Source organism: Xenopus laevis, chromosome 4L (assembly GCF_017654675.1).
Source record: "Xenopus laevis strain J_2021 chromosome 4L, Xenopus_laevis_v10.1, whole genome shotgun sequence".
Classification (NCBI taxonomy): Eukaryota; Metazoa; Chordata; class Amphibia; order Anura; family Pipidae; genus Xenopus; species Xenopus laevis.
In genome coordinates, this window is record NC_054377.1 from 24060916 (window position 1) to 24088587 (window position 27672).

At 41.7% G+C, this 27672-nt stretch overlaps 1 protein-coding gene across 2 annotated transcripts; it reads right to left on the minus strand.

Moving 5' to 3' along the window:
* Positions 1-139: 139 nt before the first annotated feature.
* Positions 140-27522, minus strand: deaf1.L (DEAF1 transcription factor L homeolog). Of its 2 annotated transcripts, none has more exons than XM_041589985.1 (12): positions 27197-27522; positions 24655-24743; positions 23987-24116; positions 23544-23690; positions 23261-23400; positions 22915-22980; positions 21236-21362; positions 18025-18153; positions 15300-15505; positions 7329-7391; positions 2799-2885; positions 140-277 (listed from the first exon to the last, which is right to left on the minus strand). In XM_041589985.1, exons 1-12 carry the CDS (start codon positions 27348-27350, stop codon positions 185-187), a joined length of 1431 nt encoding a protein of 476 aa, XP_041445919.1. In that variant the 5' UTR covers positions 27351-27522; the 3' UTR covers positions 140-184. The 2 variants fall into 2 exon arrangements, with proteins under 2 accessions (XP_041445919.1, XP_018113048.1); XM_018257559.2 differs by having other exon boundaries at positions 2799-2888.
* Between the last annotated feature and the right edge of the window lie 150 nt (positions 27523-27672).

A 27672-nucleotide genomic window follows, 5' to 3' on the forward strand; every position in this document is an offset into this window, starting at 1 on the left:
CATGGATTACACTAAAGTCGTTTAACATTTCATCCTCAGCCCTTCTTGGAAGGATTATTTATAGGACATCTGTGAGGTTTCCCTGAAGTTCTTCTTCGGCTTGTCTCTGTGTTTGTGGCACTGAAAGATTTTTTTTTTGGTCAGGAGAAAACAATAAAGAAAGTCACATGAGATGGGAAATCCATTAGACCGGATCTTTTTCTGTAACATGTGCCTCTTCTGCATGAACTGAAAGAGTGGGTGCCTGGCCACACAGATGTTGGTGATCCTTCCAGTCCTGTAGAGAATTAGAAGTTAATCATTCCCAAAAGACTTTCATTCTATTTCTTTTACAGCAATGGTCAGTATTATAATAGAAAGCAGGACGAATCCAAGGCAGTAGCTATGACTGCAAAGTGCTTTTATTGGGGAAAAATGCTCCACAACATGTTTCGGGCATTGGCCCTTTTAAAGGTGGCAAAACACTCTGAATTCCCACTCCATTTGCTTCAGTCATAATTGCTTGGACCCTGCCAGTCACTCAGAAACTCAGCAGTAGTGCACTGGAAAGGCTAAACTGATGGGAGGGGCAACAATGAGCTTTTTACTCCTGCCCACTGAGCAAGCGGAAATGCCCTTTAAAAGGGCCAATGCCCGAAACATGTTGTGGAGCATTTTTCCCCAATAAAAGCACTTTGCAGTCATAGCTACTGCCTTGGATTCGTCCTGCTTTCTATTATAATACTGACTGTATCAATTTGGGTGTGGACACAGGACACCTTGCAGGAGAATCCACCTACATGTGAGCTACAGCCTATTTATAATTGTTTTACAGCAATGGCACAAAGGGACATTGTGGCATTTCCGCTTGCTCAGTGGGCAGGAGTAAAAAGCTCATTGTTGCCCCTCCCATCAGCTTAGCCTTTCCAGTGCACTACTGCTGAGTTTCTGAGTGACTGGCAGGGTCCAAGCAATTATGACTGAAGCAAATGGAGTGGGAATTCAGAGTGTTTTGCCACCTTCCAGAGGCATAACTAGAGTGCACCGGGCCCCCCTGCAAAAAAAATCTCCTCCTGCCGACTTCCCGTCCCGCATCAGCCACACTCCCGCCCGACTCCACCCACTCCCGTCCAACGTGCGCTCCCCTTCCTCGTCGCAGGTAAGAGGGCGGCTGTGGAGTCGTTTTCTTTTTTTATTAGCTATAGAGGTAGCAAAACACACAGTCTGGACCACCCTACGACTGTGGGGTCCAGGCCCGAATTTGTGGAAAGGCCACCAAGGCCCAGGCCTCAGGCAGCAGGATTTTAGGGGGCGGTATGCTGCTCAACCACACCCACATTGGTTCTGAAACACTGGGGATGCGCAGGAGATATGATCGTTTTTTAAATTTACCCTGCACCAATACCTATTGCTCTGGTCCCAATGACAAAAATGTGCCCGAATAAAGGGGAGGGGGCAACAAATGGCAGTGGGCCTAGGGGTGCCCGCTATGTAAATCCAGCACTGGCGGGGTCTACTTCCTCTTTAGTTACACCACTACCACCAGCCCACTATGCTTGAAATTAGGAGGGTAGCAAAACACTCAGAATCTCATTTTGTTCCAGTGCCCCGATAACGACAAGAGTGAGGTTTCATGGCAGAGCCATAATGTTTTGTATTTACTCACATTTATGGTCCAGGTTCTCAAGAACATCAAAAAGATTTTATCCCCCATATGTAATAAAAGGCACGGAGTTCGCCCAGTAGCAGTAACCAATAGCAAACAATAAGGTGTTTTCTTTTAAACATGTGACCATTAAATGCTACCTGCTGATTGGTTGCTATGTGTTATAGCCCCTGGGCAAACTTAAGTGCCTTTTATTATATAACCCCATATAAGATATTATATAACCCCAAAAAGATAGAATTTATCCCCCATCCTATATAATAAAGTTGAAGTGTCTCTGCGTCCAGTCCCTGTGTCCGTGGGATTGCGCTACTGCGCATGTGCCCCACGGACCGTCTCTGGCGAATGTTTGACTACATATGTTCTAGCGCCCGTTAATTTAACGGGCTTAATGTCTAGTATGTAATAAAAGGCTCAAAGCTTGCCCAGTAGCAGTAACCAATAGCAGCCAATAAGGTGTTTTCTTTTAAACATGTGACCATTAAATGCTACCTGCTGATTGGTTGCTATGCGTTATTGCCCCATGGCAAACTTAGTGCCTTTTATTATATAACCCCATATAACTTTATTATTAGAAAATCAGCTCTGGAGTCTGCAGACATTACATGATCCTGGTATTTTTTTTAAGGTTACAGGACTATTCTAAGCAACTTTTCAACTGGTCTTCATTTTTTTATTTTATTATGGTTTTTGAGTTGTAGCCTGCAAGTGAAAGCTCTGTGTGATTGCTGACCTAAGCTATCTGAAAACAGATGAGGTTTTACATTTATTGTCATTTAAATTTTTTTATGGCCCTCTACTACTCATCTTTCCCAGCTACTGTCTGGTTGCTAGGGTAGATAAGCCCTAGCAACTAGACAGCTGTTATAGCAAACAGATACTGTAGCGGTTATTGCAAGCCTAAAAGATGCAGGAGAAAAAAAATGTGAATCGTTCCGAAATCACAAAATAATAAAAAACAAGACCATCTGTAAATTGTTCAATAAAATATATTTAATGTGTGCTTATTGTGCTATCATGTGTATCTTCATATGCCCTGCTCTATTATGCTGCATGACTGGATCTCTAACCATATATTTATAACTTGGCACAGTGAATCTAATGATCATTGACCTTATAGATTTCATATTTCAAAGGTTTGCGTTCCCCATACCTTCCGCTGACAAAAGATGGAGCAGTAGTTGACTTTGTGGCAGCCATTACATTCATTCAGTGCCTCTCTGCCGCAATTAACACAGGACTGCTATGAAGGCGACAGGAAAGAATGGGTGTCAGACGGGCCAGATACACAGCAACACGTTTGTAATTAACACTTCATCATAATGCATTAACATATTAAACATCTCTGTACACTGCAAGGAAAAAGCCTGCACCCAAAGTGGGGGAAGCAAAACAAAATTTGCGATTGTGATTACAATACCAGTGTCTTGCTTCTTTCGTTGTAGGCACAACATGGGTTATATATATCGTAACAGCTCTTGTGTATATATGTATGCACCGATAGAGTAAAAATAGATGGTATTATCTATTCTAATGGCGGACAAGAAAGGATAAATGAAAAAACCCTAATTTTGTAGGCAATTATGAGTAATATATGGTGTTGCTTTAACATAGTGCTGAAAATTTATAAAATCTTTAAAAATAGCCCCTTTCCTAACAGTCCCTGCCTGAATCACAGTAAGAAGGGGAACAGCCAATCACAGCCCTGCAGTCACACATGCACAGACATGCTTCAGTTCCCTGGCAGGTCCTGCTAGCTACTGATTGGTTCCTGTCCTACAGTGCAGTGGGCTGAGTGCATCCCTGCACATCCTGTGAATTCAGGAAGCAGGAAGTGGAAAAGAAGGGATTATTAGGGTTTTTGGAGAAATATTCCATAAATCAGCCTGAAACTCTACTTTCTTTTACAATTCTTCTATATCTAAATAAGTTTAACGCATTGGTATGTTCTTATTTTTTACACAAAATGTCTCCTTAAATGTGCAACTCAAACCCAAGTACAGAATTACACTACTATCATGAGGACCAGTCAATATTTGTCATCCCTGTCAGCTCTGTTATTTATCTACACCATTTCTAGCCTCACAGCAGCATCACTCACAAAAAAACTGCAGTAACCACAGCACCCCACTTCCCATTATAGTCAATATACTGCTAGTTGCACCCCAAACCCAGTACTGGCAAACAATGCAGATGGCTACTTTGTCCCCCTGCATAGCATGAACAATAATGGCCGGCATATACAAGGAGATCAGAACGTTTTGGTTGCTGCCAATCCTGAACTACAAGCCCAGTCAAAGAGTTATTGTATAATGGAAAATTATTTTGCTCCTTTTTTCAATTGGTTTTAATTTTTTATTATTTGTTGTTTAATTGTTTGGCTTTTTATTGAGCAGCTCTCCAGTTTGCAGTTTCAGCTGGTTGCTAGGGTCCATTTTACCCTAGTCATATGCACTGATTGGAATAAGAAACTGGAGGATGAATAGGAGAGGGCCGGAATAGAAAGATGAGTAATCACATACATTTTGTAACCTTACAGAGCATGGGTTTTTAGATATGGTCAGTGACACCCCATTTGAAAGTTGGAAAGAGTCAGAAGAAGGCAAATAATTCAAAAACAATAAAAAAGAAAAATTAAGACCAACTGAAAAGCTGCTAAGGCGATGGAAAGCCTGTAAAAAAAAAAAAAACACGTAGACCCCCCCTCCCTCATCCCCACAGGCTAATTGCCCCCCCCCAGGAAATGCCCCATACTTTATACTTACCCTTGTCGCAGATTATGGCAGCGGACTTCTCTCCAGCAGGCACCAATGCTGGTCATTGTCCTAAAGGAATTGTACAGTGTAAAAATAAAAACTGGCTAAATAGATAGGCTGTGCAAAATAAAAAATGTTTCTAATATAGTTAGTTAGCCAAAAATGTAATGTATAAAGGCTGGAGTGATTTGATATATAACATGTCAGTCTGAACACTACTTCCTGCATTGCAGCTCTTTTGGTTTACACTGACTGGTTACCCTGGCTACCAGGCAGTAACCAATCAGAGACTTGAGGGGGGGCCACATGGGTCATTTCTGTTGCTTTTGAATCTGAGCTGAATGCTGAGGATCAATTGCAAACTCACTGAACAGAAATGTACCATGTGGCCCCCCTTCAAGTCGCTGACTAACTCAGAGTTATAGAGCTGAAAAGCAGGAAGTTGGATTCTGGCTGTTTAATTAGACATCCAGTCACTCCAGCCTTTATATATGACATATTTGGCTAACTAACTATATTAGAAACATTTTTATTTTGCACAGCCTATCTATTAACACAGTTTTTATTTTCACACTGAACTGTTCCTTTAAAAGCATACATATTCTGGGTCCTCGGTAAGATGACTGGGAGATCGGCAATCTCCGTCAATTTCGGCGCATGCCCAGTTGTCGTAAACCGGCAAACTGCTCCTACTGCGAATGCGCAGACATAATGATCTCCCAGAATCTGCGACGAGGGGTAAGTATAAAGTATGGGGCATTTCCCCAGGGGGGCAGTTAGCCTGGGGGGATGAGGGAGGGGGGTCTAAGTGGGGTGGGGGGGTACAGGTTTTGTTTTTTAACAGGGTTTCCTTCTCCTTTATAGGTGAACCAACCCTTTAAAAGGTTCCTGTCACCCACACCTGAAAATGTATAATTTTTTTTATTAAAACAACCGGTTATAAACTTGTTTAAAACTCTCAGCTGTCAATCATATATTGCCTGCCCCTTTTCTAGGCATAGTGGCGGGGCAGGCAATTACTTTCCATTCTGCGATTCCTAGGTGTAACTGCACTCTAGTGATGTGCGGGACAGATAAAATCTGACCTGCACCTGACCCTAACCCGCCCTTCGCCAACCCGCCGATGTCACAAAAGGGGCGGGGCAGGAGGCGCACCTCTTTATAAAATGAAGCCGGAATTCATAACCCGGCAGAGCAGGAATTAGAGCTCAACCCGGACCACCGCCAGAAAATGGTGGGGTCGGCACGAACCCGCCCGACCGGCGGGTAAACTAGTGGGTCCCACGGGTATCACTACTGCACTCCTTACCCTCTGTCTCCTACATTTAATCAGGTGCCCAATTTTGATGCATTAACAAGATTTTGACATGATCAAATGTTTTGCCTTTTTAACAGTGTCCACAAAATGGCTGCTGCCTGTTTCATGTGATTCTGAATTCCAAGACTAAAAGAAACAGGATATGGAATTTTTAGGGTGACAGGTCCCCTTTAAAGGAGAGCATGGGGATCCAATCTGAAGAGCATGGAGGCCCAGTCTAAACAGCGTGGGGACCCAGGATTGAGTCCCCACCCATAGGTTAAGAATGATTGCATAACTGGAAGAAGAAGAAGAAGAAGAAGAAGAGAGCAAGTGTAGAAACAAAGAATGGCTAAACAGGAACATATACAAATCATTTGGAAAAGATAAATCTGTATAGAAAAGGGAACTGGCAGAGAAACTGGCAAAGAAAACTTTTACACAAGGGAGAAACTCTAGAGGATTAAAATAGCAGGGTAATGAAATGCAGAGGGAGAAATGAGGGAAGTGTGCATCAATGTGTGACCGGGCTATGACACTGCATTCACACTGCCACTCATCTGAGAGCTAACATTATATAGGGCAATGCAAACATACGCAGTATATATATATTTTAAAATATATGTGTGTTTATAAATAGGGTTGGCTGTGTATATAATGTACAATATATATATATATATATATATATATATATATATATATATATATATATATATATATATATATATATATATATATATATATATATATTGTTTATTATACCTAGGTGCACAGTAAAAGAGTGTATGTAGCATTCAAGAAGACCAGCAACAATGGGAATTTAGTGAAACAGCCTGTATATCACGTACAAATACAATTTATTACTTGTTTCACCAAATTCCCTGTGTTGCTGGTCTTCTTGCAGTAGATGAAGTGCCCTGTAATTGAGCACTAAGGGGTGCCATTTTGCTCTAATACCTGTGTCTGTGGCTACAATAAATGAGAGCTTGGATCTCCCCATCTCAAACAACAATGGGTGCCCATAATGCCAAAATTGCACCCAGACACAAAACTGGCTAAACTGGCTAATTTGGATTTTGATCCGGTTATTCAGCAGTTGCTTAAATGTTTGGATCAGATGGATAGCCCATTACCTGTTCTGCTGATGATTCCATTGCTGTTTGGGTTATAATCAGTAGCTAAAAAGATTTACAATCAAGGACAGATCAGAATCAGCACAATTTCCAGCAGATTTCATTTGGAATTTAAGTTTTTGGACAATATACGTTGGCAGATATTGGCCACTATAGTCACTACTTGGTCAAATTAGCCAACATTATCTGCCCATGTGAATTCAGTTTTACTCACAAACAATGATTTTAATGTATTTGTTGTTGGACTGTGGGAAGAAACTGGAGTAGTCAAAAGAAACCAATACATTGTATATCAAACTCCTTTTCTGGTCAAAATATGCAAACCCCATAGAACTGTGTAACAAGTACTCTGTCATCATGCCATCCTATGACATCACTATTATGAGGCATCAGGGTATAAATATGGCATGCTATCTGTGGGAGAAGACAGGTAGAGCAATTCATCAGTACCAATTAGGAAGGACACTGGCCAACTACAATTTCAGTAATAATCTTACCCTAAGAAGAATCTCCTGCTTTACATCAATTTCTTCTGGCTGCTGGAACAAGTGGCTGGTAAACTGAAAACAGACAATATTAAAGAAATGTTGAAGGCTAAACAAATACATTTTATTGTACAGAATAACTAGAAAGCAGAAAAACTTAGGATTTAGGGGCAGATTTATTAAGGGTCGAATTTCGAATTCATGTGAGTTATTTAAAACTCCCATAAACTCAAAATTCGAGCAATCGAAATTCATTAATACGAATGAAAACAAATTTAATCAACCTGAAAACTCAAATCGAAAATTTGATTTGAATTAGAAAAACTCAAATCGAAAATTTGATTTGAATTAGAAAAACTCAAATCGAATTAAAAAAACTCGAATGTCAGGAAGGCTGCAAACATCACCAAATTGATCCCCGGACTTCTCCCATTGACTTATACAGCAATTTAGCAGGTTTTAGGTGGCGAATAGTCACATTTGAGTTCTTAAAGTGCCAGAGTATGATAAATCTCGATATTCAAATTAAACCTCAAATCAAGTTTGGATAATTCACAATTCGAATTTGAGAGTTTTGAGCAAAAAAAAAAATCTGCCTTTCGACCCTAAACAAATCTGCCCCTTAGTGCTGCAAAAAAAACAGTGTATAAACAGAAGAGCTTAAATAACTAGTTTGATTGGTGGATCAACCTCAGCTGCTTTCAGAAGAAAAAGGGGGACAGGCCTTGGCTATTACAAATGTGGTTTACACAGAAATACACAAATTCCTACCTTGAAAATTCTCACTAACACATCAACCTCGTATTTTTAGCCTGAGCGTATCTAAGTCAATATTATATGTATAATAATTAACTGGTCTTTGAGGGTTATTGTTCTGTCAGTAGTAGATTTCTTAGTCAAGCCCCCTAATAATCGGAGGTACAGGGGTCGTACACACAATAGTAGTATGTTGGGGTCTGATTTGGCTTTTACGTTGCGCAGATTTGGTTCTGAGCAACTCTGTAAGATCCGTGTGGATGGCAAACCCCGTCATACAGTTCAGTCAATCTACTATATTTGAATGCCACTGTTAATAAATAAGTATTTAATCAAAAACCCAAGGAGAATCCTGAACTCAGTATCCCTCCAATTGGCCCAATAAATGTTAAAGGGGTTGTTCACATTTGCGTAGTATGATGTAGAGCAGGGATGCCCAACCTTTTGAATCCTTGAGCATCATCGAGTAGTTAAAAGAGTCGGGGAGCAACGCTAGCACGCAAAATGTTCTTGGGGTGCCAAATAAGTGCTGTGATTGGCCATTTGTTAGCCCCTATGTGGATGTCAACATACATTGAGGCTCCGTTTGGCAGTACACTTGGCCTCCAAGCCTGGAATTCAAAAATAAGCTCCTTCTTTGAGGCCACTGGGAGCAACATCCAAGGGGTTCGAGAGCAACATGTTGCTCAGGAGCTACTAGTTGGGGATCTATTATGTAGAGAGTGATATTCTGAGATATTTTGCAATTGGTTTTCATATTTTATTATTTATGGTTTTCAAGTTATTTAGCTTTTTATTAAGCAGCTCTCCAGTTTGCAATTCCAGCAATCTGGTCGCTAGGGTTCAAATTACCCCAGCAACCATGCACTGATTTGAAAAAGAGACTGGAATATGAATAGGAGAGGGTCTGAACTGAAATATGAGTAATAAAAATGAGCAATAACAATACATTTTTAGACTTACAGGGGATTTGTTTTTTCTGATGGGGTCAGTGATGGGAAGAGTCAGAAGATGAAAGCAAATAATTCAAAAACTATAAAAAATAAATAATGAAGACCAATTAAAAAAATGGTCATTCTATAATATACTAAAAGTAAAAGGTGAACCACCCCTTAAGGACCAGAAGTAGCTTTTGAGAATTACAGCTAGGATTGCCACCTGTCTGGATTTCACCCGGACAGCCCTGTTTTTGGAAGGACTGCCGGGTAAAAAGTTGCTGTCCGTATTTCCAAATTATGAAATCTGTACAGGACATTGGCCATCGCTGATCGCCACGTCAAGAGTCCAGCCCCCAATGTTACCAGCCCGACATCACTGACACGCCCCTGCCCGTTTTCAGCAAGAAAAAAATATGGCAACCCTAATTACAACCCTTCTCATTGCCAGTGTTTTCCTGAAGAAGTGTAACCTTAGTGCTGCTGCCCTAAAGGACAGTAATTTCTAAGGTGCCATCTAAAGAATAACTAGGAAACCAGCTAAACATAACTTTATAGATAGGAACCCGTACAAAATGGGTTTATAGTGAATCGCCATTATGTCTTTCCTCTATAACTGCTATAAATACAACTCTTATAATACACAAAAGCCATGAATATATTGTAAATTATATCCTTGTAAACAGTGTGTACTGATGTCATCAGTTATAAACGGTGAGTAGTGGTGTCACATGACTCACTGAAACTTGTGTATTATAATAAATAAAGTACCCCCTGTTGCAAAATATGAGGATATTAGAAGTCACCTCAGAGTTCCACGACCTGTATAAAAACACTTGGCCTCGTACTTTTATATGGTCATGGAACTCCCCGTTAACTTATAATATCCTTAAATTTTTACTTTATTCATTATATAATACACCTAGAAGCAGATTTATCAAGGGTCGAATTTCGAATTCATATGAGTTTTTTTTTTGATTTTACACGAAATTCGATTGGGAGGTCATTTATTAAAAGAATCAATATGCAAAACTCGGACTAACTTTCCCAACCTGAAAACTCGAATCGAATTCGACATCTGCAAATTGGTCACTGGACCTCTCCCATTGACTTATACATGAATAAGGAAGGTTTTAGGTGGTGAATAGTCACATTCAAATTCTTAAAGTGCCAGAGTATGATAAATCTTGAAAATTCAATTCAAATTTTTTAAATATTGGACAATTCCCTAGTCGAATTTGACAGTTTTGACCATAAAAAGAATTCAAAAATTCAATTTGAATTTTCAATTTGGCTCTTAATAAAATCTGCCCCTTACTGTAACGAGTACTTCAGGCTGTGCCAAATAAATGTGGCCATATCTGAGAAAAAAATCTGTCTGTCCTCTGACATGACTATGTGCCACAGGTCTAAATCGTTATACTGCCCTACTTTTAGGGAAAAAAAATCCAAGCCACTATTGCAAGAACTAATAAGGGCAGCCCTACACTTCCAGTGATGTGAATCCATTTAAAAGTGCATAGGCTGCTGCAAGTGGCGGCAGATTAAAGAGTCCCATCATATTACTGCTAGGCTGTCTGGATGCCTGTGCACTGTGTGAGGACACCAAAGCAGCTTTGGTATTACACAGATTACATCAGAACTGCATCATTTGCACCACTCAAAATAACCAAGTGTCGTGTCACTGTGGCATTTCAGAATAGCACCTGACAGCAGCCTGACTCTATAGCCTTTTCTCACGTCTCTGGCTCAGTGCTGTGCTACACCCTGGGCTTTCTTTTCCTTCACGGCTCAAACTGCCACCGATGCAGTCACTTTGTAGGGGTGTTCTGAGGTTTAAATATGGAACCATTAAAAGTGTTTCCACATACTTTTCTTTCAAATGGGGTCCAAAATGTTTTCTAATTTAGGGTATTTATTGGCTTTGCTCCACTCCAGCTTCAATTTCTTTATATTTAGTGGCATACTCACATATTCGCTCATAAATACTTTATCTATGATAGGTGGGTGAGCTGTCCATTCCACTCAGTGTCTGGCACTGTCTTGTACAGTTACAGGAACTCATAAGTACACCCAAACTGCTTCCCCCATCTCTCTCATAAACAACATATCTGCTTCTCTCTCTCTCCCACATAAACCAATCTGCTTCTCTCTCACATGCACCTCATCTCCTTCTCTCCATCTCTCACACAAATACACCCCATCTGCTTCTATCGCTGTCTCTCCCAAATACACCTCTTCTGCTTCTCTCCTTCTGTCTCACATACACTTCAACTGTTTCCATCTCTCTCCCATATTCACCCGATCTGCTTCTCTCCATCTCTCACATACACCTCATCTGCTTCTCTCCTTCTGTCTCACATACACCTCATCTGTTTCCATCTCTCTCACTCTTCCATATTCCCCTGATCTGCTTCTCTCCTTCTTTCACATACACCTCACCTCCTTCTCTCACATACACCTCAACTGTTTCCATCTCTCTCTCTCTCTCTCCCATATTCACCTGATCTGCTTCTTTCCTTCTTTCACATACACCTCATCTGCTTCTCTCCATCTCTGTCACAAACAGCGGATATATACAAGTAATAGGCCTTACTTACAATGCCCCATGCGGTGTGTAAAGTGCAAAAAAGGCCACAATCAGGAGACCTGCCACATGCCCGCTACGTAAGTCAGCGATGAATCTAGGAGGGATATGTGAAGGAACATCGGTGTCCTCCCACCAGCCCCTTACATGTTCAATTTTGAGGGGTATAAGGAGGCAAAGTTACACCGTGAATCTGCCAGTAACTCCAGGGATCCCTGCACCCTACATCAATATATGCATCACACCTGTGACCAGCAAACTGGATGCAAATTTTGAAGAGGCACAATCCTACCTGGAAATAGTTAGGTGGAAAATTGCATCATTTGCATCAAAAAACGCAAGTGTAGTTGTGTCCTTTTTTAGGCATTGGGTGCCGCTGTGGTGCAAACAACTTGGAGCACCACTGCAATTACAGTGGAATTGTGGGTAAACAAAACTTGGTGATTTGTACATTGCACATAAATGACCCCTTATTTCAGAAACAGATTTATTACACATTCACTAAAGTTTAGGGCTATATTTTGCTACCATCGAAGTAGCTTACTGAACTACCATCTCATTATACTTGTAAAAAAAAATGCTTTGCCAATTATATTTTCAGGTTTTCTTGCCAAGTCTGGCACAGAACATTTGGAAGGATTTTATCTGTTCACTTTGGTCCCAAAAAGGAGCTGATCATTCTGGGCAGTTAAAGATTTAGCCAAGTCTCAGGCACAATGGGACCTGTCCTTTAAGAAGATTAAGGGTTTAATTACAGATCATCTCTCTGACCTGTGTCACTGAAATGCAAGGGGGCTTTAAGATTTCATTTGGGAAGAGATGAGGGTGGTGGATGATAAGATGTATTCCTAATTAAAGCAATGCAAATCTAACTAATTGGGAGTTCTAAAATTATTTTTAAAAGGAAAAATGGGTCATTTACTCACCTTATTCTCATTTACTAAAATGTTTTCCCCAGAATTACAGTGTCAATCCCTGTACTGCAAGTTGCTGAAGCACTTTGTGCAAAGGATGTGCCTCTTTGTAAATGCTGCACAGGTTTTTTTTTATATCGGCATCACATGGGTGGCACATGAACATTTACTAAAGGCAGAAGGGGCAGTTCACAAATAGAACCTCTAGTCAATAGCAGTGGGCCTGTCTGCATTTTTTCAGAACTGCTGCAGGTCTTTGTGCTCCAAAATGAAGTGCAGAGACCTGTGTGTAACCATTAATACAGTACTATATAACTATATTCAACAGCACTGTACCCCCAAGATGTTCAAACGCTTAATTTTGGAAGCACAGGCCGCAACAGAAGCCTTACTGCCTTATGGCAGACAGCAAGGGCAAAGGCTGCCTTGCACTTTATTCCAGTACCAGCCAGGACCCAGACGCAAGTGCTATTTAAATTAAAGGGGAACTGGGGCTTCCAACCCAAAATTTGAGAACGAGGCCCACATAATACAAAAACCCATAATTTACCCATTACAGTTACTGGTTTCTTCAATAAGTATGAATAAATGCCATTTTCTATGCTGAAACCCAGCTGTTTAACAGTTCTTCTCTCTCTGCATTATTTGAAATCCTGGCAGGGAAGGAGGGACTAAACACTGATGTTACAATTTGTAACAACTTGTCCACAGCTTACAGACAGCATGCAGGAACTACATAACCCACAATGCATTGCGATGTTCACAGGCACGTTTCAGGGGCTGCTGCCGCCTAAGGCAGCAGCCCCAATGCCGCCCCTCCTCCTGCTCCGCTCTTCTAACTACCAGCGTCGGAGCGGGTGGAGGAGGGCCGCATCGCTAGTGCAGTGAGCGCTATTGCGCTCGCTGCGCTAGAAGAGCCGAATTTCCGTTTTAAAAAACGGAAATTCGGCTCTTAAAGTTACCAGAGGCGGCTTTTTGCTGCCCCTGGTAACTGGCCGCTCCGTGCCGCCTGAGGCAAGATTCTCACCTTGCCTCATGGCCGGAGCGGCCCTGGATGTTCAGTTCCTTATTGAAATCACGTGTGCAGGGAATTGTGGGGTTTGGAGGATGCAGGCTAAGGACAGATGGCTGTTGATACAAAGTAACAGTAGTCAGCCAGCTCAGCAAAGTAGTCATACAGATCAGCAGGGGGCTAGGCTTAGGGAACTTTTCCAAACCATTAAAAATCATGAAAAGTCTGCATATTTTTTAATTGATGTATATTGCAAAGTTGCTTGAAATGAGGTTTACTTTTCAAAAAAAACAACTTTAAGTTATGTTTGTGTGGAGTTCCCCTTTCATCTCAAGGGGTGCATTGTTGTGCAACTTTTGTGGGTTCTAAAACTTGTGCCTAGGGTTATAGTAAATGCCCCCATATGTGCATGTGTGTATGTTTGAAGCTAGCATTGGACCCTTTCAAAATAAACGAGAACTTATTGGTGTCTTATTATGCAGTATTGCAATCCCACTGATGTGACACTATGTAAGGGCACTGGAAAGAAAATGCACTGACAAAATGCCCTGTTTGATTCGAGAAACAAAATTTTTAACTCTGAAAATTAGGTACTTTTTTGGCATCTATGGGACATAGAGGTTAACGGATTGTTTATAGATATGGTAACCCTTAGAGACAAAACAAATACACTGACCCTTCCGATGTACAAATGTGTGCAATATGGTACATGGTTAAATCTAGTAGGCTTTTTGCTACTAACACAAATGGGAAAAGGAATACCTCCAAAAAGGCCTTTTATGCTCATTTAATGTCTTCCTTCCCTGCTCCCTTCCAATTAGCATATAATAAATGGCTCGGTTCTATGAGAAGCAGTGAGAAGAGGCTATGGACAAGCTTTACCAGTTCTTGATATCCTCTACAGACGGATTCAACATAAAAGTTTGCTATGGACTCTAATATACAGAAAAGATTCAGTATCCTGTGTAAATGAGATGCAGAGAAATAAAAGTTGCCTTTTGGCAAATGGTCTAGACATCATGTCAGGTCATCAATCGCCACTGGCATTACAGCCTTAGAAGTATGAGTACTAGGACTGGTAGTTGATTAGTTCTTCACTAATATTATACTTACATTGGCCAGATCTCATCTTTATTATGCAAATAAAATAATATTAATTACTCAATGAATGATGCTCACTGCCACAATAAAACCTATAGGCTGCAGGCTACTCCCCTTAAGTATACATTTTTACATATCCCGTGGATGGGGGGGTGGACCTTATGGTAATATGGTAGCCCACAAGACCAAAACACAGATGATTGTATATGTACTGTATATGTTTTGCTGAGAAAGCATGGATGCTGCTGCACTCCAACTCATCCACACCTATTTCCTTCTATATCCGGATCCCTGATGAGAATCCATAAAAATGAAATCCATTTTCTGTATGCCTAGATATAAATTTGTGAATGCCTATTCTCGAATTACAATTAACGTGCATTTAGTGTATTTGCAGATATCCTAGGTAACAGATTACTAGAGCTAAAATGACATAGAAAGCAGAAGCCATAAATATAAACCAGGATGAGAGCATTCACATTTTTCACACAAGTATTCTCAAGTGCGTTACATAGTGAGTCACCACACCTCCTTCTGTCAATGATTAATATGGCAGTTTAACAGTGCAAACCCATCAGCAGTCTAAAAATATGGTAAACACATACATATTGGTGCAGCTTGATGTCAGACTCCCTAATTAATGGAACAGACATTACCAAAGCACAGGCTCACCCTTACCTCCTTCCTATCAGCAGCAGCCTCACTCTTGGCTTGCTCTATGAAAGACTTTAGCTGCTGAGCCGTGTTGATCAGTGAATTTACCATTTCCTCCATGTAAAGCCATGGCCGTTGTTGCTCCGATACTTCCAGCCCATTTACCACTGCAGGGGAGGACTCTTTGGTAGGAGTGCTGGGAGCAAGGGCTAAAGCAGGTGAAGTCAAAACTGTGAAAAAAGTGAAAAATAGAAAAACATGTTAGACAAAACTATATAAGCAGATGAGAATGGCTTGCATGTGGACTGAAAAACATATGTTCCCATTATGTACCTTATTCCCTAAAAATACAATGAGGTATTGTGCTGCTTTTGTCAATCAATTGACACCAATGGTCTCCCTGCCAGATCACTTCTTTATTCTTCTTCATTACCCACAGGCTTACTATTTTATTACACTCCTGTTACAGACATGGGCGCAACGTAGTCATATTTGGGTGTGGTGAGAGAAAACAGTTTTGTTAACAGCACTCACCATACGAGGGAAAGCTCACAAGTTTATACAGACAGGTATAAGGGTAATATTTTCCCAAGGCAGTCAGTTATTTGCTGCTGTTGTACCCCAGTCTCATCTCTACCGCTTACAATGGCCACATGTTGACTCTGTTGCCCAACAGATTCTGTGGCAATAAATTATGATTATAACCTGATATGTGCAGACAATTATACCCATTAGCTTCTGGGCTTGGATGCTGCTGTACCTCATATGGCATAGAGCTACTGACTGTGGGAAGGGGTTTAGTACTCATATGCTGTAACGGAGTTGGAATTGTAACTGTGAAGCAAAATGCTGTTTATATATTCTGTATATGCAATGCCTATAACACATAGCAGCCCCCAGTGTCGGACTGGGACACCAGAGGTCCACCCAAACAACCTTAGACCAGGGGCCTACTCTCAGTAGTATTATTCTTCCTATCCTCCTTCAACCTCTATTCTCGTAGTCTCTTTACATACTATAATCTATTATTCCATCTTTTTAGGCTTTGTTCTCATAGAAATAGGGAACGGCCATAAAATAAGCCAAATGTTTAGCAGCATGAGGGCCCACTGATACTTGGGCCCACCGGGAGTTTTCCTGGTATACCGGTGGGCCTGTCAGACCCTCAACAATCAAGTGCAGGCCGTAAAAGTGGCAGCACTGATATAGTCTATTTATCATTAGTGTTAATTTTCCATTAATTTAAAACATATGGGCTTACGTCACCCTGCTCCAAGAGCATGATCTGTTTATTTGTATTAATTAAGCCGGCATGGAAAGTGCTGTACGTTTCCCTCCAATGAGGTAGAATGAGGCATCTTCCATAGACTTTACATAAAAGCCAAATCATAATCAACAATAATAGGTGTAATATAATACAGTTAGCAATTGGAGGGCTTGACAGGTAGAGACATAATGGGGAAAAATGTGAAACTACTGATTTAAAGGGGTTGTTCACCTTCCAAACACTTTTTCAGTTCAATTGTTTTCAGATTGTTCCCCAGAAATAAAGACTTTTTTCAATTACTTTCCAAGATTTATTTTTTACTGTTTTTCCATTTTAAGTTGAATGTTCCTGTCTCTGGTGTTTGAGTCTGGCAGCTCAGTAATTCAGGTTCAAACTCTGAACTGTTACAATTTAGTTGATACATTTCTCAGCAGTATCCCTGTATTATTAGCAACTATTACTATAACAGCTGCCTTTAATAAAACTCAGAGATTTGGCTCAGCAGGGACAAAGATAAGAAATAATCAACTAAATGTTTCAATTTAGAACAGTTTACAGGGTCGGCCCCCCCCCCCTCCCAAAATCTTTATTGCACAAAACCAAGGGCAGATCAGTATATCTTCAGGACTTCTCCCACTGACTTATATACAACCTAGCAATAGTTAGGAGAAACATGGTGCTCCAGAATAAAGTAAATGACTCATCAAATAGTGAATGTGGTCTGGGTGCTCCAGCCCCAGACCCCCCAGCTTTAGGGAGCGATACAGCAAAGGATAAATGGAAGCAGGGCTGACCGACACTCAAACGGATCCACAGGACCAGAGAGGATTAGTTAAAAATATATTTTATTTATACAAAGTTAAAAAATTATCTCCATCCGCCCTACGCGTTTCACACCCACTTAAGGGCACTTAGTCATGAGCTCAGGTTATATACAACCTCGGCAGGTCTGAGATGCCGGATTTTCGCATTTTGACTTTTTCCATCCTAGGGGTATAATAAATCCTGAAAAATGCAAGTTTCTTTTTTTCACAAAAAAATCGGACTTTATAGTAAAAAAAACCCTGAATTTTTGGAGTTTTTGGCATTTGGACTTTAATAAATAACCCCCTAAGGGTAACTGATTCAATATACTAAGAGGAAGACATATCAGGTGGGGATAAAAAAATATAAACGAGAGAGAGAACAGCGAGTAGCTGAAGATGCAGAGAGAGAGAAAAAAACGTGTCAGAGTCGAAATGAGCTTTGTGCTCGCTTCTCTTCATGGTGTTGATTCCAATTTGCACCTGTGGGTGGCAGTGGTACAGGCATCACACCAGGTATATATATTTAGCTCTGTGAAGTCGCACATTTATCACCAGCGCGTCTGTCATTCATTGAGAAAAAACAGTGAAGGGAAAATAATGAAAGGAAGAAAAAAAGATTAGGATATGGAGACAAAAAAAGAAAGGAATAGTGGCCAGGGGAAATGTAAGTGCATACCTGTAGGCCCAGTGAAGACATCTCCTTGGGGTGGGCTGTCAGAAAGGATGTCAGACGCTTCCGCAGTAGCAGCTCTCTCAAATGCTAGGGAGTCGGTGGCCGTGATCTGCCCAGAGGTTGATACTGTGACTGCAGGGAGATAAACCAGCATTACAGCAGCCAGATACACTCTTCTGAATTTACAGATTGAAAGGTTACCTACAGTTACCCAGCTTGGTTTATAAGTCATAAATTCACCATGCTACATGTTTTTGCATAGGAAAGTTGCTGCTACAGGCTGGCTGATTTGCAAAGAAAAGAAATGAACCTACACATGTCAGATTAGCATCTTAAATACAAGCCATAAAGTGATTCTTAACTACAGTTCCCAGGATGCTTAGCACTGTAATTCATAATAACTTTAGCAGGCCATTTTTCATACCAGATTTTTTCTCTTTACTAAAGAGCTTCGCTAGCGAAAACTCGACAAATTCAATCAGCAGGGACATCGCTAGTAGAGGACAATTCGCTAGTGAAAGAGACCGTCACTAGCGTAGTTTTGCGCCCTATCGCCAGGACGAATTTTTGCTCAGGTGAACGATCATTACTCCGCAAATTTATTACAGTTTCCTTCGCCACCTTAGACCTGGCGAAATGATAAGATGAAGCTGAATCTTCCTCAATCTTATGTCAGTGACTTCATATCCTGTATGCCGGAAAGTCATAAAAGTTTTAAAATACACTAGCGTTTTTTTCATATTTTAAAGCGGGATTGCCTTCAAAAGTTCTAACTATTAAAAATGTTTGTGTGAATTTTTTTTACCAATTTGAGAGGCATGCCACATTTGTTTTAGGGTGGGCTCATGTCTAGGGCATTAGAGGATCTCGTTTGTCTTTATTTTGTTTCCTTGGACATGTGTAATAATAAGTGGCCACTTCAAGCATTTGCACCAACATCTCTAATAAAGACGTCTATATGACCTATATGTACCTGCCCTAAGTGTAAGAGTACTAACGAAGTTTCGCAAGGCAGAATTGAATGGTAGAGAAAGATCGCTAGGAAATGCTGGTGCTTGCGAATTAACGCTAGCGAAACTTCGGCTGCTGAGATGCTGAGATGCAATTTTAGAGAATTAGCATATGCGCTTGTGAATTAACTTCTGACGAAGTGGCGTGGAGTGTGGAGGAGCGTTTGCTGGTGAAAATTTGCCCTTTAGTTAATTTGACCCCTTGTCTCAAACATCTAAAAACTATCTTCTACCCCATCCACACTGACTACAAGACTTAACCTATTGGCCACGGCTGGGTCTGGCTCCAACTCAGGCATTCCTTTCAAGCGCACTCCATACCCTCTCCCATACAGTGACCACAATAGCACTAGAGGATCCCCTCTACTCCCCATCCTGTGCCAAACTCTTATCTAAACTTTATACACAGAGATCCTAGGAACAATCAAAGTAGCTTACTACCTTTGGGTGCAGGCCATTCCGGGACTCGACTATCAACATAGACACTGACAATTTCCTAATCTTGGTCAAAGATAGACTTATACAGTACAAGCTCCTTCACCAAACCTACATTACTCCCCTCAAGTTGAAGAAATTTGGTAGGACGCAGGACATCTTTTGCCCACAAGGCAAATCTCCTGGGGCCAACTTTATGCATATGGCCTGGTCCAGTCCCCCATCCAAGACTTCTGGTCTAAACAATGGAGACCCAACTGAACGAACTTGGTAGGCCACGGATAGTTGACCCAGTAGTCTGTTTACTAGGGGTACTACCCACCAATGAAGCCAGAGTACGGTTATGCACGCTCATGTTCAATGCTAAGAATGCAATGATCATGCACTGTGGGGGGGAGACAGTTGGTAGACGAAGGCCTTCATAAAATTCCCCTCATAAAATTGACTTATAAAACAAGGGGGGCATATGATGTTTGACAATATTTGGGGGGACTGGGGTGACCTGGACCCTCTGAACATCTAACCTAGCTTCTTAAACCTGATGCAACCTGTTTAATGCCACCATCTACTCCCACATGCATACCGACAATTGTAACTTGTAAGTGATTGTATTTTTCTGTTTGCATATGCCTACACCTGACCCGACACCAATCCAAAGTCACTCTACCAGTTACCATATTGTATTTGTTTGTTGTGTGGTTAAAATCAATAAAATGTACCTTAAAAAAAAAAAATAAATAAATAAAAAACATTCCTGATCATTTTATGTGCACTTACAGCTGTGCGCAGCGTCTGCTATTTTAGCACCTTCCTCCGGGAGGTATAATGCATGTAAAGCAAAGAAACTGCAGCCACTTCAGAAGTGCCATTAATTTCTCCATAAAGCAGAGCGCAAAGTGCTCTCTGCTCTAAATCTGGCAGCAAATGCAGTTAACAAACTCAGAGTTGGGAGTAGAGCAAGGCATATTATGCATATGTTGCACGGCACTAAATGGCACAGATAGGATCCTTTTAGCAGTTTTAGACTTCGGTTACCAGGTTTTTGGCTCATCAGAAACCCTCGAGTTAACTGAATACAGAAAATGCATAGACAATTGGGTGCCTTCAAATAGAGCTGTTGGGCTGAAAGTTATAAACTGTTAATATCTCAGAAACCACAAAAAAGAGTTGCAAAAGTGCTCACTCAAAAGGACCACTCTGAGTAACTTTAAATCAGTTCATTTTTGGGTTTAGATCCCCTTTAATGCATTAATGGAGCTTATTAGTCTAAGTTCATGAAAAGTTAATAAATCCATAATCTTTTGGACTATGGGAGGGTAACAATTTACCTTTAGAAAAGGGAACTTGCACATGGGTGGGTGTACAGTGCTCTGGTCTTTATCAAACCCAAGACCCCTCTGCTGTGAATGCAGAATGCTAACTTCTATGCCATTGTGTGGCCCATGATAACGGTTCTGAACTGCGGCAGCATATAACAAAACCCAGATTAGCCCACATTAACATAGGGAGGCAGTACTCTACACAGGTATTACAAAATATTTGTGGGTGTGTAGTTGGGATAAACCATTTCTTTAAACAATATACTGTACCTATAAGACCTGGTGCCATTAGTCAACATGCCAGCTAGAGGTATGTGGAGAGGGTTATTGAATCAAGCATAAAACAGGTTTTAAAGATAAATCGAGTCCTAAAGAGTAGAACCCTGCTTTTGTTCCGATAACGATGAGGCATTGGGAACTCGGCCCATCCCTCCGTCCCTTGATACTTACAGGTAGCGGAGGCTGTGGCAGGCAGAAGAGTGATGTTTTTTGTCTGGGCTTTTTTTGAAGGAACAGTTGGCAGTTCACCTTCTTTCTTGCGTCGCTTGTAAGGGACGAACAGCCTCACAGGACCACTCTGCCGGGTAGGAAAAGCCTGGTTAGAAATTGCAAGGCATCCACTGTTGTGCAAGTATTGAGAAAATGAATTTACAGGTTGACGTCCAGTGAATACAATGTGAATTGTACCCATGAACAACCTCTGACCTTGTTCTTCAGTGTTCCTCTTGGCTGAAAAATGCCTGGCCTATCGCAACCACCCAGTGATTTTCAATTTCATTCCTAAGGATTGGTATTTACCAGGTTGTGTAAGGGTAGGACTCCACGAGCCATTTTGTCACGATCCGACGAGCTGCGACTAAACGCTTGCGTGTGATCGCGACAAAAATCGCTTGTGGAGTCCTTCCCTATAAAGTAAAAATTAGAGAAATATCAGATGACTCTACTAAGTTCATTTTCTAAGTGAGAAAGTCTGTCCTGATTGCAGACAGGTGGCCAAAATGACCTGCAGCTGACGCTGTGGTTACAAAATTCATTATATTAGTGCAGTCTGAGAAATTTTACATTAGGCTGGTTTCAGGGTTTATATTATGCTTTAAACACTTATCCTAATCTCACACATTCAGGTGTATATTTGTTTCTCAATATGGTAGCTCGGGCCTTTGTGGCTTGGGTCATAGCTCACAGGAGATCTTTAAGAGTTGAAAGGAAAAAACAGATAAGCTGCAGGAGCAAATTTCAAGCACATTTCTGATTTTTTTCAGCTTCTGCTGCCGATCACAAAAGTAACATTACCTTGTGCACAATGGACTATGGGGCATGTCTGCCTGCTCTCTCTGGGAAAGAAGGGTTGTTTATACTGACTAATCTGTAATGTGACCAGCCATTGGAATGTGCTGAAGTCATCACAATATATTAAAATAACTGTTCTGCTTCATGAGATGTGCCTGAGCAAATAGGCTCTTGCCTGCAAAATGCAATTGTCTTTTTTTTCATAGCATGAACAAAGTGGGGGTATTTTTATTTTATGTGCAGCTAAAATGAAGATTTTTTTATTTAAGTTTAAATCAACTCCTTATATTACATTGTTATGTTTTAAACCATCATCTAAGGTGGTGGAGGGAAGCTGCTTGTTCCAGTTACTATGTGCAGGTTAGTGTAATTCTGCAACAAACATGGATTGTCAATCCCATGCAGTTCTGGACTGAAAAATTACCCCATTCATGTACACTGGGTTATCAGGTGATCCGGGTCTTTGAATTGGCTGATTGAAGACCCATTTCCATAAGCAAGCTTAGCTTCTCCTATTCCGTAGGTCCCATTAGAAACAATGTAGGTGGTTCTTTAGAGTGAGGACAGTAAGGTTGTCGAATGCACTGCCGGGTGATGTTGTGATGGCTGATTCTGTTAATGCCTTTAAGAGTGGCTTGCATGATTTCTTGGATAGACATAATATCAAAGGCTATTGTGATACTAAACTCTATAGTTAGTATAGATATGGGTATATAGAATTTATGTGAAAGTAGGGAGGGGTGGGTGTATGGATGCTGGGTTTTCATTTGGAGGGGTTGAACTTGATGGACTGTCTTTTTTCAACCCGATTTAACTATGTAACTATTAGTGTCACTTACCAAGCTGAGGTCATCACAGCATGCGGCACATGTGCAGGAAGCAGCGTGAGGGGTGAGCAGTCGATCCTGCAAACACAAGTGTTTATTATAGGATTATTGGAATAAGTTGATGACATTAATAACTACTGTACATGCTCAAACTTCTGTTAGTGTCCTAAAAGTGTATATAAACACAAACAGGTTCTAGCACCCCATCCTGAAAAATTGATAGTGACAGCAAGCGTTGCAGGTGCTAGAGAAGCATACTAGGAAGACAATGTGTCTGACAATATGTTGCTGGGACTGTAAAAATATCCGGCCAATATTATATTAGCAATAGATACATACACACAGTACCCACTATTACCTGTATGAGACACTGCAGAGGCCTGCCAGCATAGCGGATGCTTCTCTTCCAGTCTTTACTGCTGGCCCGGCCAGCCATATTTTCAAACTCGGTGGGGGTGTACCATCCATCTAAGTGTTTTACGCAGCGTCCCCTTCCTCCTGCAGAACCCAGAGGGACAACATATCCTAAATATATAGCAGTGCCATATGGAGATGCATCTTTAGACAGAGTGTGCTTGGAAAGATTCAACAAATAGGACTGAGGCATTAAGGAATGTCTAACAGGAAGAAAGAAATCTTACCAGATCCCAGGCGGTTCTTATACAAGGTGCCACTGATACTCCGGCACCGCACTGGCAGCTCATTGTCATACACAGAAGAGTCCCAATTGTATTTGGTGCCGTCTTTCTCTGGCCCTGGTGATAAGGGAGTAGATGAACCTTCTGATCCTAAAACAACAGACAATAGAGGAAGCCTATTATATGCGGCAAGCAGCTTTGCTGGGCTATATATTGAGATTACAAATGGACATCCATAGTCTAGAACACATATTTTAATAGCCTTTAGTGGATCCACAAACATGATCATTTAGATGTAATCTGGAATTATCAAAGTTGGTCACGTTAGAAATACATAAATGGTGATAAGTCAGTGATGATTGGTTGCTATAAATTACCAGACCTGTTGAACCCTTTGAAAGTTCGATTCCATTATTCCCTACATGATTCCATCATTCACTAAGTACCTGGGGTCACTGGAGCTGAGGGGACTTTGAGGTCCTGTGTCTCCACAATACTGCCATCGGTGTGAACAACGATCAATGTGGCTTTCTCTGTGCTCAGCCTGTCTCCTATCTGCAGCGCTGCTCGGTCTGTCTTCAATAGAGAAAAAAAAAGGATCATTCTGGTAATTTGCCTCTTGAGGCACTAAGCCGTCATATTTTTTGCTTGCTGAGGGCATCAAACTCCCTTATCAGCTTCCTTAGCTCTCCGGTTGTGTTATAATCCCTTATAAGAAGAGAAAAGGGTGTGTGGGATGACTTCATTGTGGATGTGATCAGCCAGACAGGGCTGAATATTTACATCTCAGATATGCATACAATCATCACATTATGGCAGCACAGTTGTTACCCTCCACTAGTCACACTTCAGTCATATATTATTTGCATATGGGCTTCCCTCTAAAGAGACGGCTTGGTCAGCACATTATACAATGGTTAGACTAGGTTTTCTAGGGCCCTTCATTGAACCTGACACCCAGGGCCCACTATAGATTAATTGGATACTGATCCCTTTTAAAGCTCACACAAGGTAAACATTCACAGCAGGCAGACTTTCTTGTGGGGGCCACAAGGGGGGGGTCATGCGGCCCACGGGCCATCAGTTGCACAGCACTGTACAAGAGGATACTTACAAGGACATGATCAGAGAGGGAGGTAGCGCCCGCCACTGAAGTGGTGAATACATTTTCTCCTGGGGCTCCAACGCTGGAAACAGTGACCTCTAGTGGTACAAATCAAATATTAGTTTGCAATTCCCATAGCCTTAAAGGAGAATTCAACTATAAACTTAAAACAAACCATATCCCCCTACCCTACATAGACCCCCTCCCTCCTCCCCCCAGCCTAAGCTTTACCCCGGACAAATGCCCCTAACGTTTTACTTACCCCTCGGTGCAAATTCAGGCATCGGAGTTCACTGGGCGCCATCTTCAGCCGCTTCGGTAATCTTCGGAATGAGGCAGGCATGTCGGTGCATGCGAAGTTGGAGCAATTTTCTGTTTCGCGACAACTGCGCATGCGCCGAAACTCAAGAAAATTGCCAAAGTGCCAGTCTCATTCTGAAGATAGAGCCCGTACACTGACAGACAGAGTTGGCAGCTTATCGGCCCGTGGGTGGGGGCCTTCGGATGGGCTTCCCCAATCGACATCTGACCGAAAGTCAGCTGGATGTAGATCGGGCAGGGTTAAAAATCCTGTTGGATCGCGGCAACATCTGTTCGTTGATGCAGTCCCGTGATCCGACCGCCTGTTTTACCTACATTATGATCCGATCACTGGCCCCTAGGGCTCACAATCAGATCAGCCCGATATCGCCCACCTCAATGTGAGCATATCAGGAAGAGATCCGCTCATTCGGTGAAATCCCCAAATAGCGGATCTCTACGTGCATGGCCACCTTTAGACTAATGACATTTGGGGTCATGTACAATGCAGAACACAGTGAGCAAAATGCAAAAATAGGTCACAATCGGCCTGTAACTTGCCCCCAAAATGAATACTTAACCATATCAGATTAAGAGGCCTATTTAAGAATTTCACCAAAGTGGGGGTATATATAATAGTATATATTGCCCTTTTACATCTCTTGCCTTGAACCACCATTTCGTGATGGTCTCTGTGCTGCCTCAGAGATCACCTGACCAGAAATACTACAACTCTAACTGTACCAGGAAGAAGCGTGGAAACAAAAGACAGAAGTTCATGTGACCTAACAAGTATGTGCGCCTTTGGTTTGCTTGTGTGCAATGTGAATCGTATTATCCCAGGGGGACAGATCATAGTTCTTAAAAATTGCAATTTTCTATTTATGATTACCCAATGGCACATACTAAAAAAGTATGTTATTATGAAAATAGTTTATTTACATGAAGCAGGGTTTTACATATGAGCTGTTTTATGCAATATATTTGTATATAGACCTACATTGTTCAGGGTTATAGCATTCATTTAATACAATTCTGCATGAGTTAGGCAGCCCTATATTCAAGAGGGGCAAGAGAGGGAGGCCTGTAGGTGTCCTATCGTCCAGGCCCGGACTGGCAATCTGTGGGTTCTGGCAAATGCCAGAGGGGCTGTTATAAGGTGCCATAGAAAGTCAGTATTCAGTGGGCTGGTGGGGGCTGTTTGGGCATCTGTGTGGGCTGATTGGGCCTCTGTGTACCTGAAATGCCAGGGCCTATTTTAATTCTCAGTCCCGACCTGCTCTCGTCCCCTTCCCAGACCCTAATTTTCACGTTATTCAGATGTGTAGTTTAGGGCAACAAGAGACACAACCTGCAATGGGGACCTGGGACAGGGCTCGGTTGGGCCCCTGATGCTGCTCTCTGCAATGGGCACAAGTTGATGCCTTCCATCTGGGGTTAATTTAGACCGGTGCTTGTAGGTTGTAGAACCCTAAACCGATCCCTTTAATCGTGGGCTTATTTTTTACTTACTGAGAGGTCTCTAGGGTTGCCACCTTTTCTGGAAGAAAACACCGGTCTTCCTATATAGTCATCTTTTTTCCCTATTATTAACATTGGGGTCAACCATCATATTTACCGGCCAGGCCAGTAAAATACCGGCCAGGTGGCAACCTTAGATGTCTCCCCTCTAAAATGCCACAGTGGTGGAGTCTGCAGGGTCATGGCATTAGTGAGAAGACCCATGATAACACAAGATAGGGAGATACCAGCGGCCTGTACAGCACATATATATAATCATATAGATGTCTCCCCTCTAAAATGCCACAGTGGTGGAGTCTGCAGGGTCATGGCATTAGTGAGAAGACCCATGATAACACAAGATAGGGAGATACCAGCGGCCTGTACAGCACATATATACAGATTGGCAGATGTAGACATTGTATGGTTAGAAAACTTGTGACTAAAACCCCATGTTTTCTTCAAAACTAAAGAAACTAAACTAGAGCCTGGAGTTTAGATAAACTATTCACAGAGAGAGAGCCCCTCTAGTGGCAATGGTCAAAAACACAACTGAGCTCCTGTTTACAATGGAAGGAGAGTCAGGTACAGTACTAGGGGCATTGTATTGCCAAATAGTGACTGAAAGGTCTTGCAATGGTGGAAACTTTAGAATATGAGCAATACCATTACAAAGTTACAGCGAGCAGGCAAAATAGTTCTAAAACTGCGCCATCTAGTGTCCATTTTGGGGAGAAGCAACTTTGCTTACCAGTGTAGCCGTTTCCTGTTGCATTCCTTGCGTCTGGGCCTGTCATTACGGTCACCGAGGTTACCTCCGGACTTTCCCTCACAGCAGCTGCCACCGCAGCTACAGCTGCAGCCGCTTCTGACAAGCCAAGTCTGGCAGCTTGAGTTCCATCCATTCAGTCTTTCCGGAAAGAACCGACGACTTCCCGGAAACACCCGAACAATCTTTCGGGACAACCAGTCGGCTTTGAAAGCGAAATCGCCCGACGCCTTCCGGAAATCACCGAAAGGTTCCGCGAACGTCCGGTCTTTTCGCTTGCCTCCGATTCACGGAAATGGCCGACTGCAGCCGAACAGTCCTCACGATAAATAATGACTGCGCTATTGCGCGGATTGATCAATGCGCATGCGCGTTAAGAACCCTCGCTGGTTGGCTAATCATTGAACATACTTCGCTTTCTTGGCTTTAAATCTTCCATTCAATTTGACAGTGAAAAT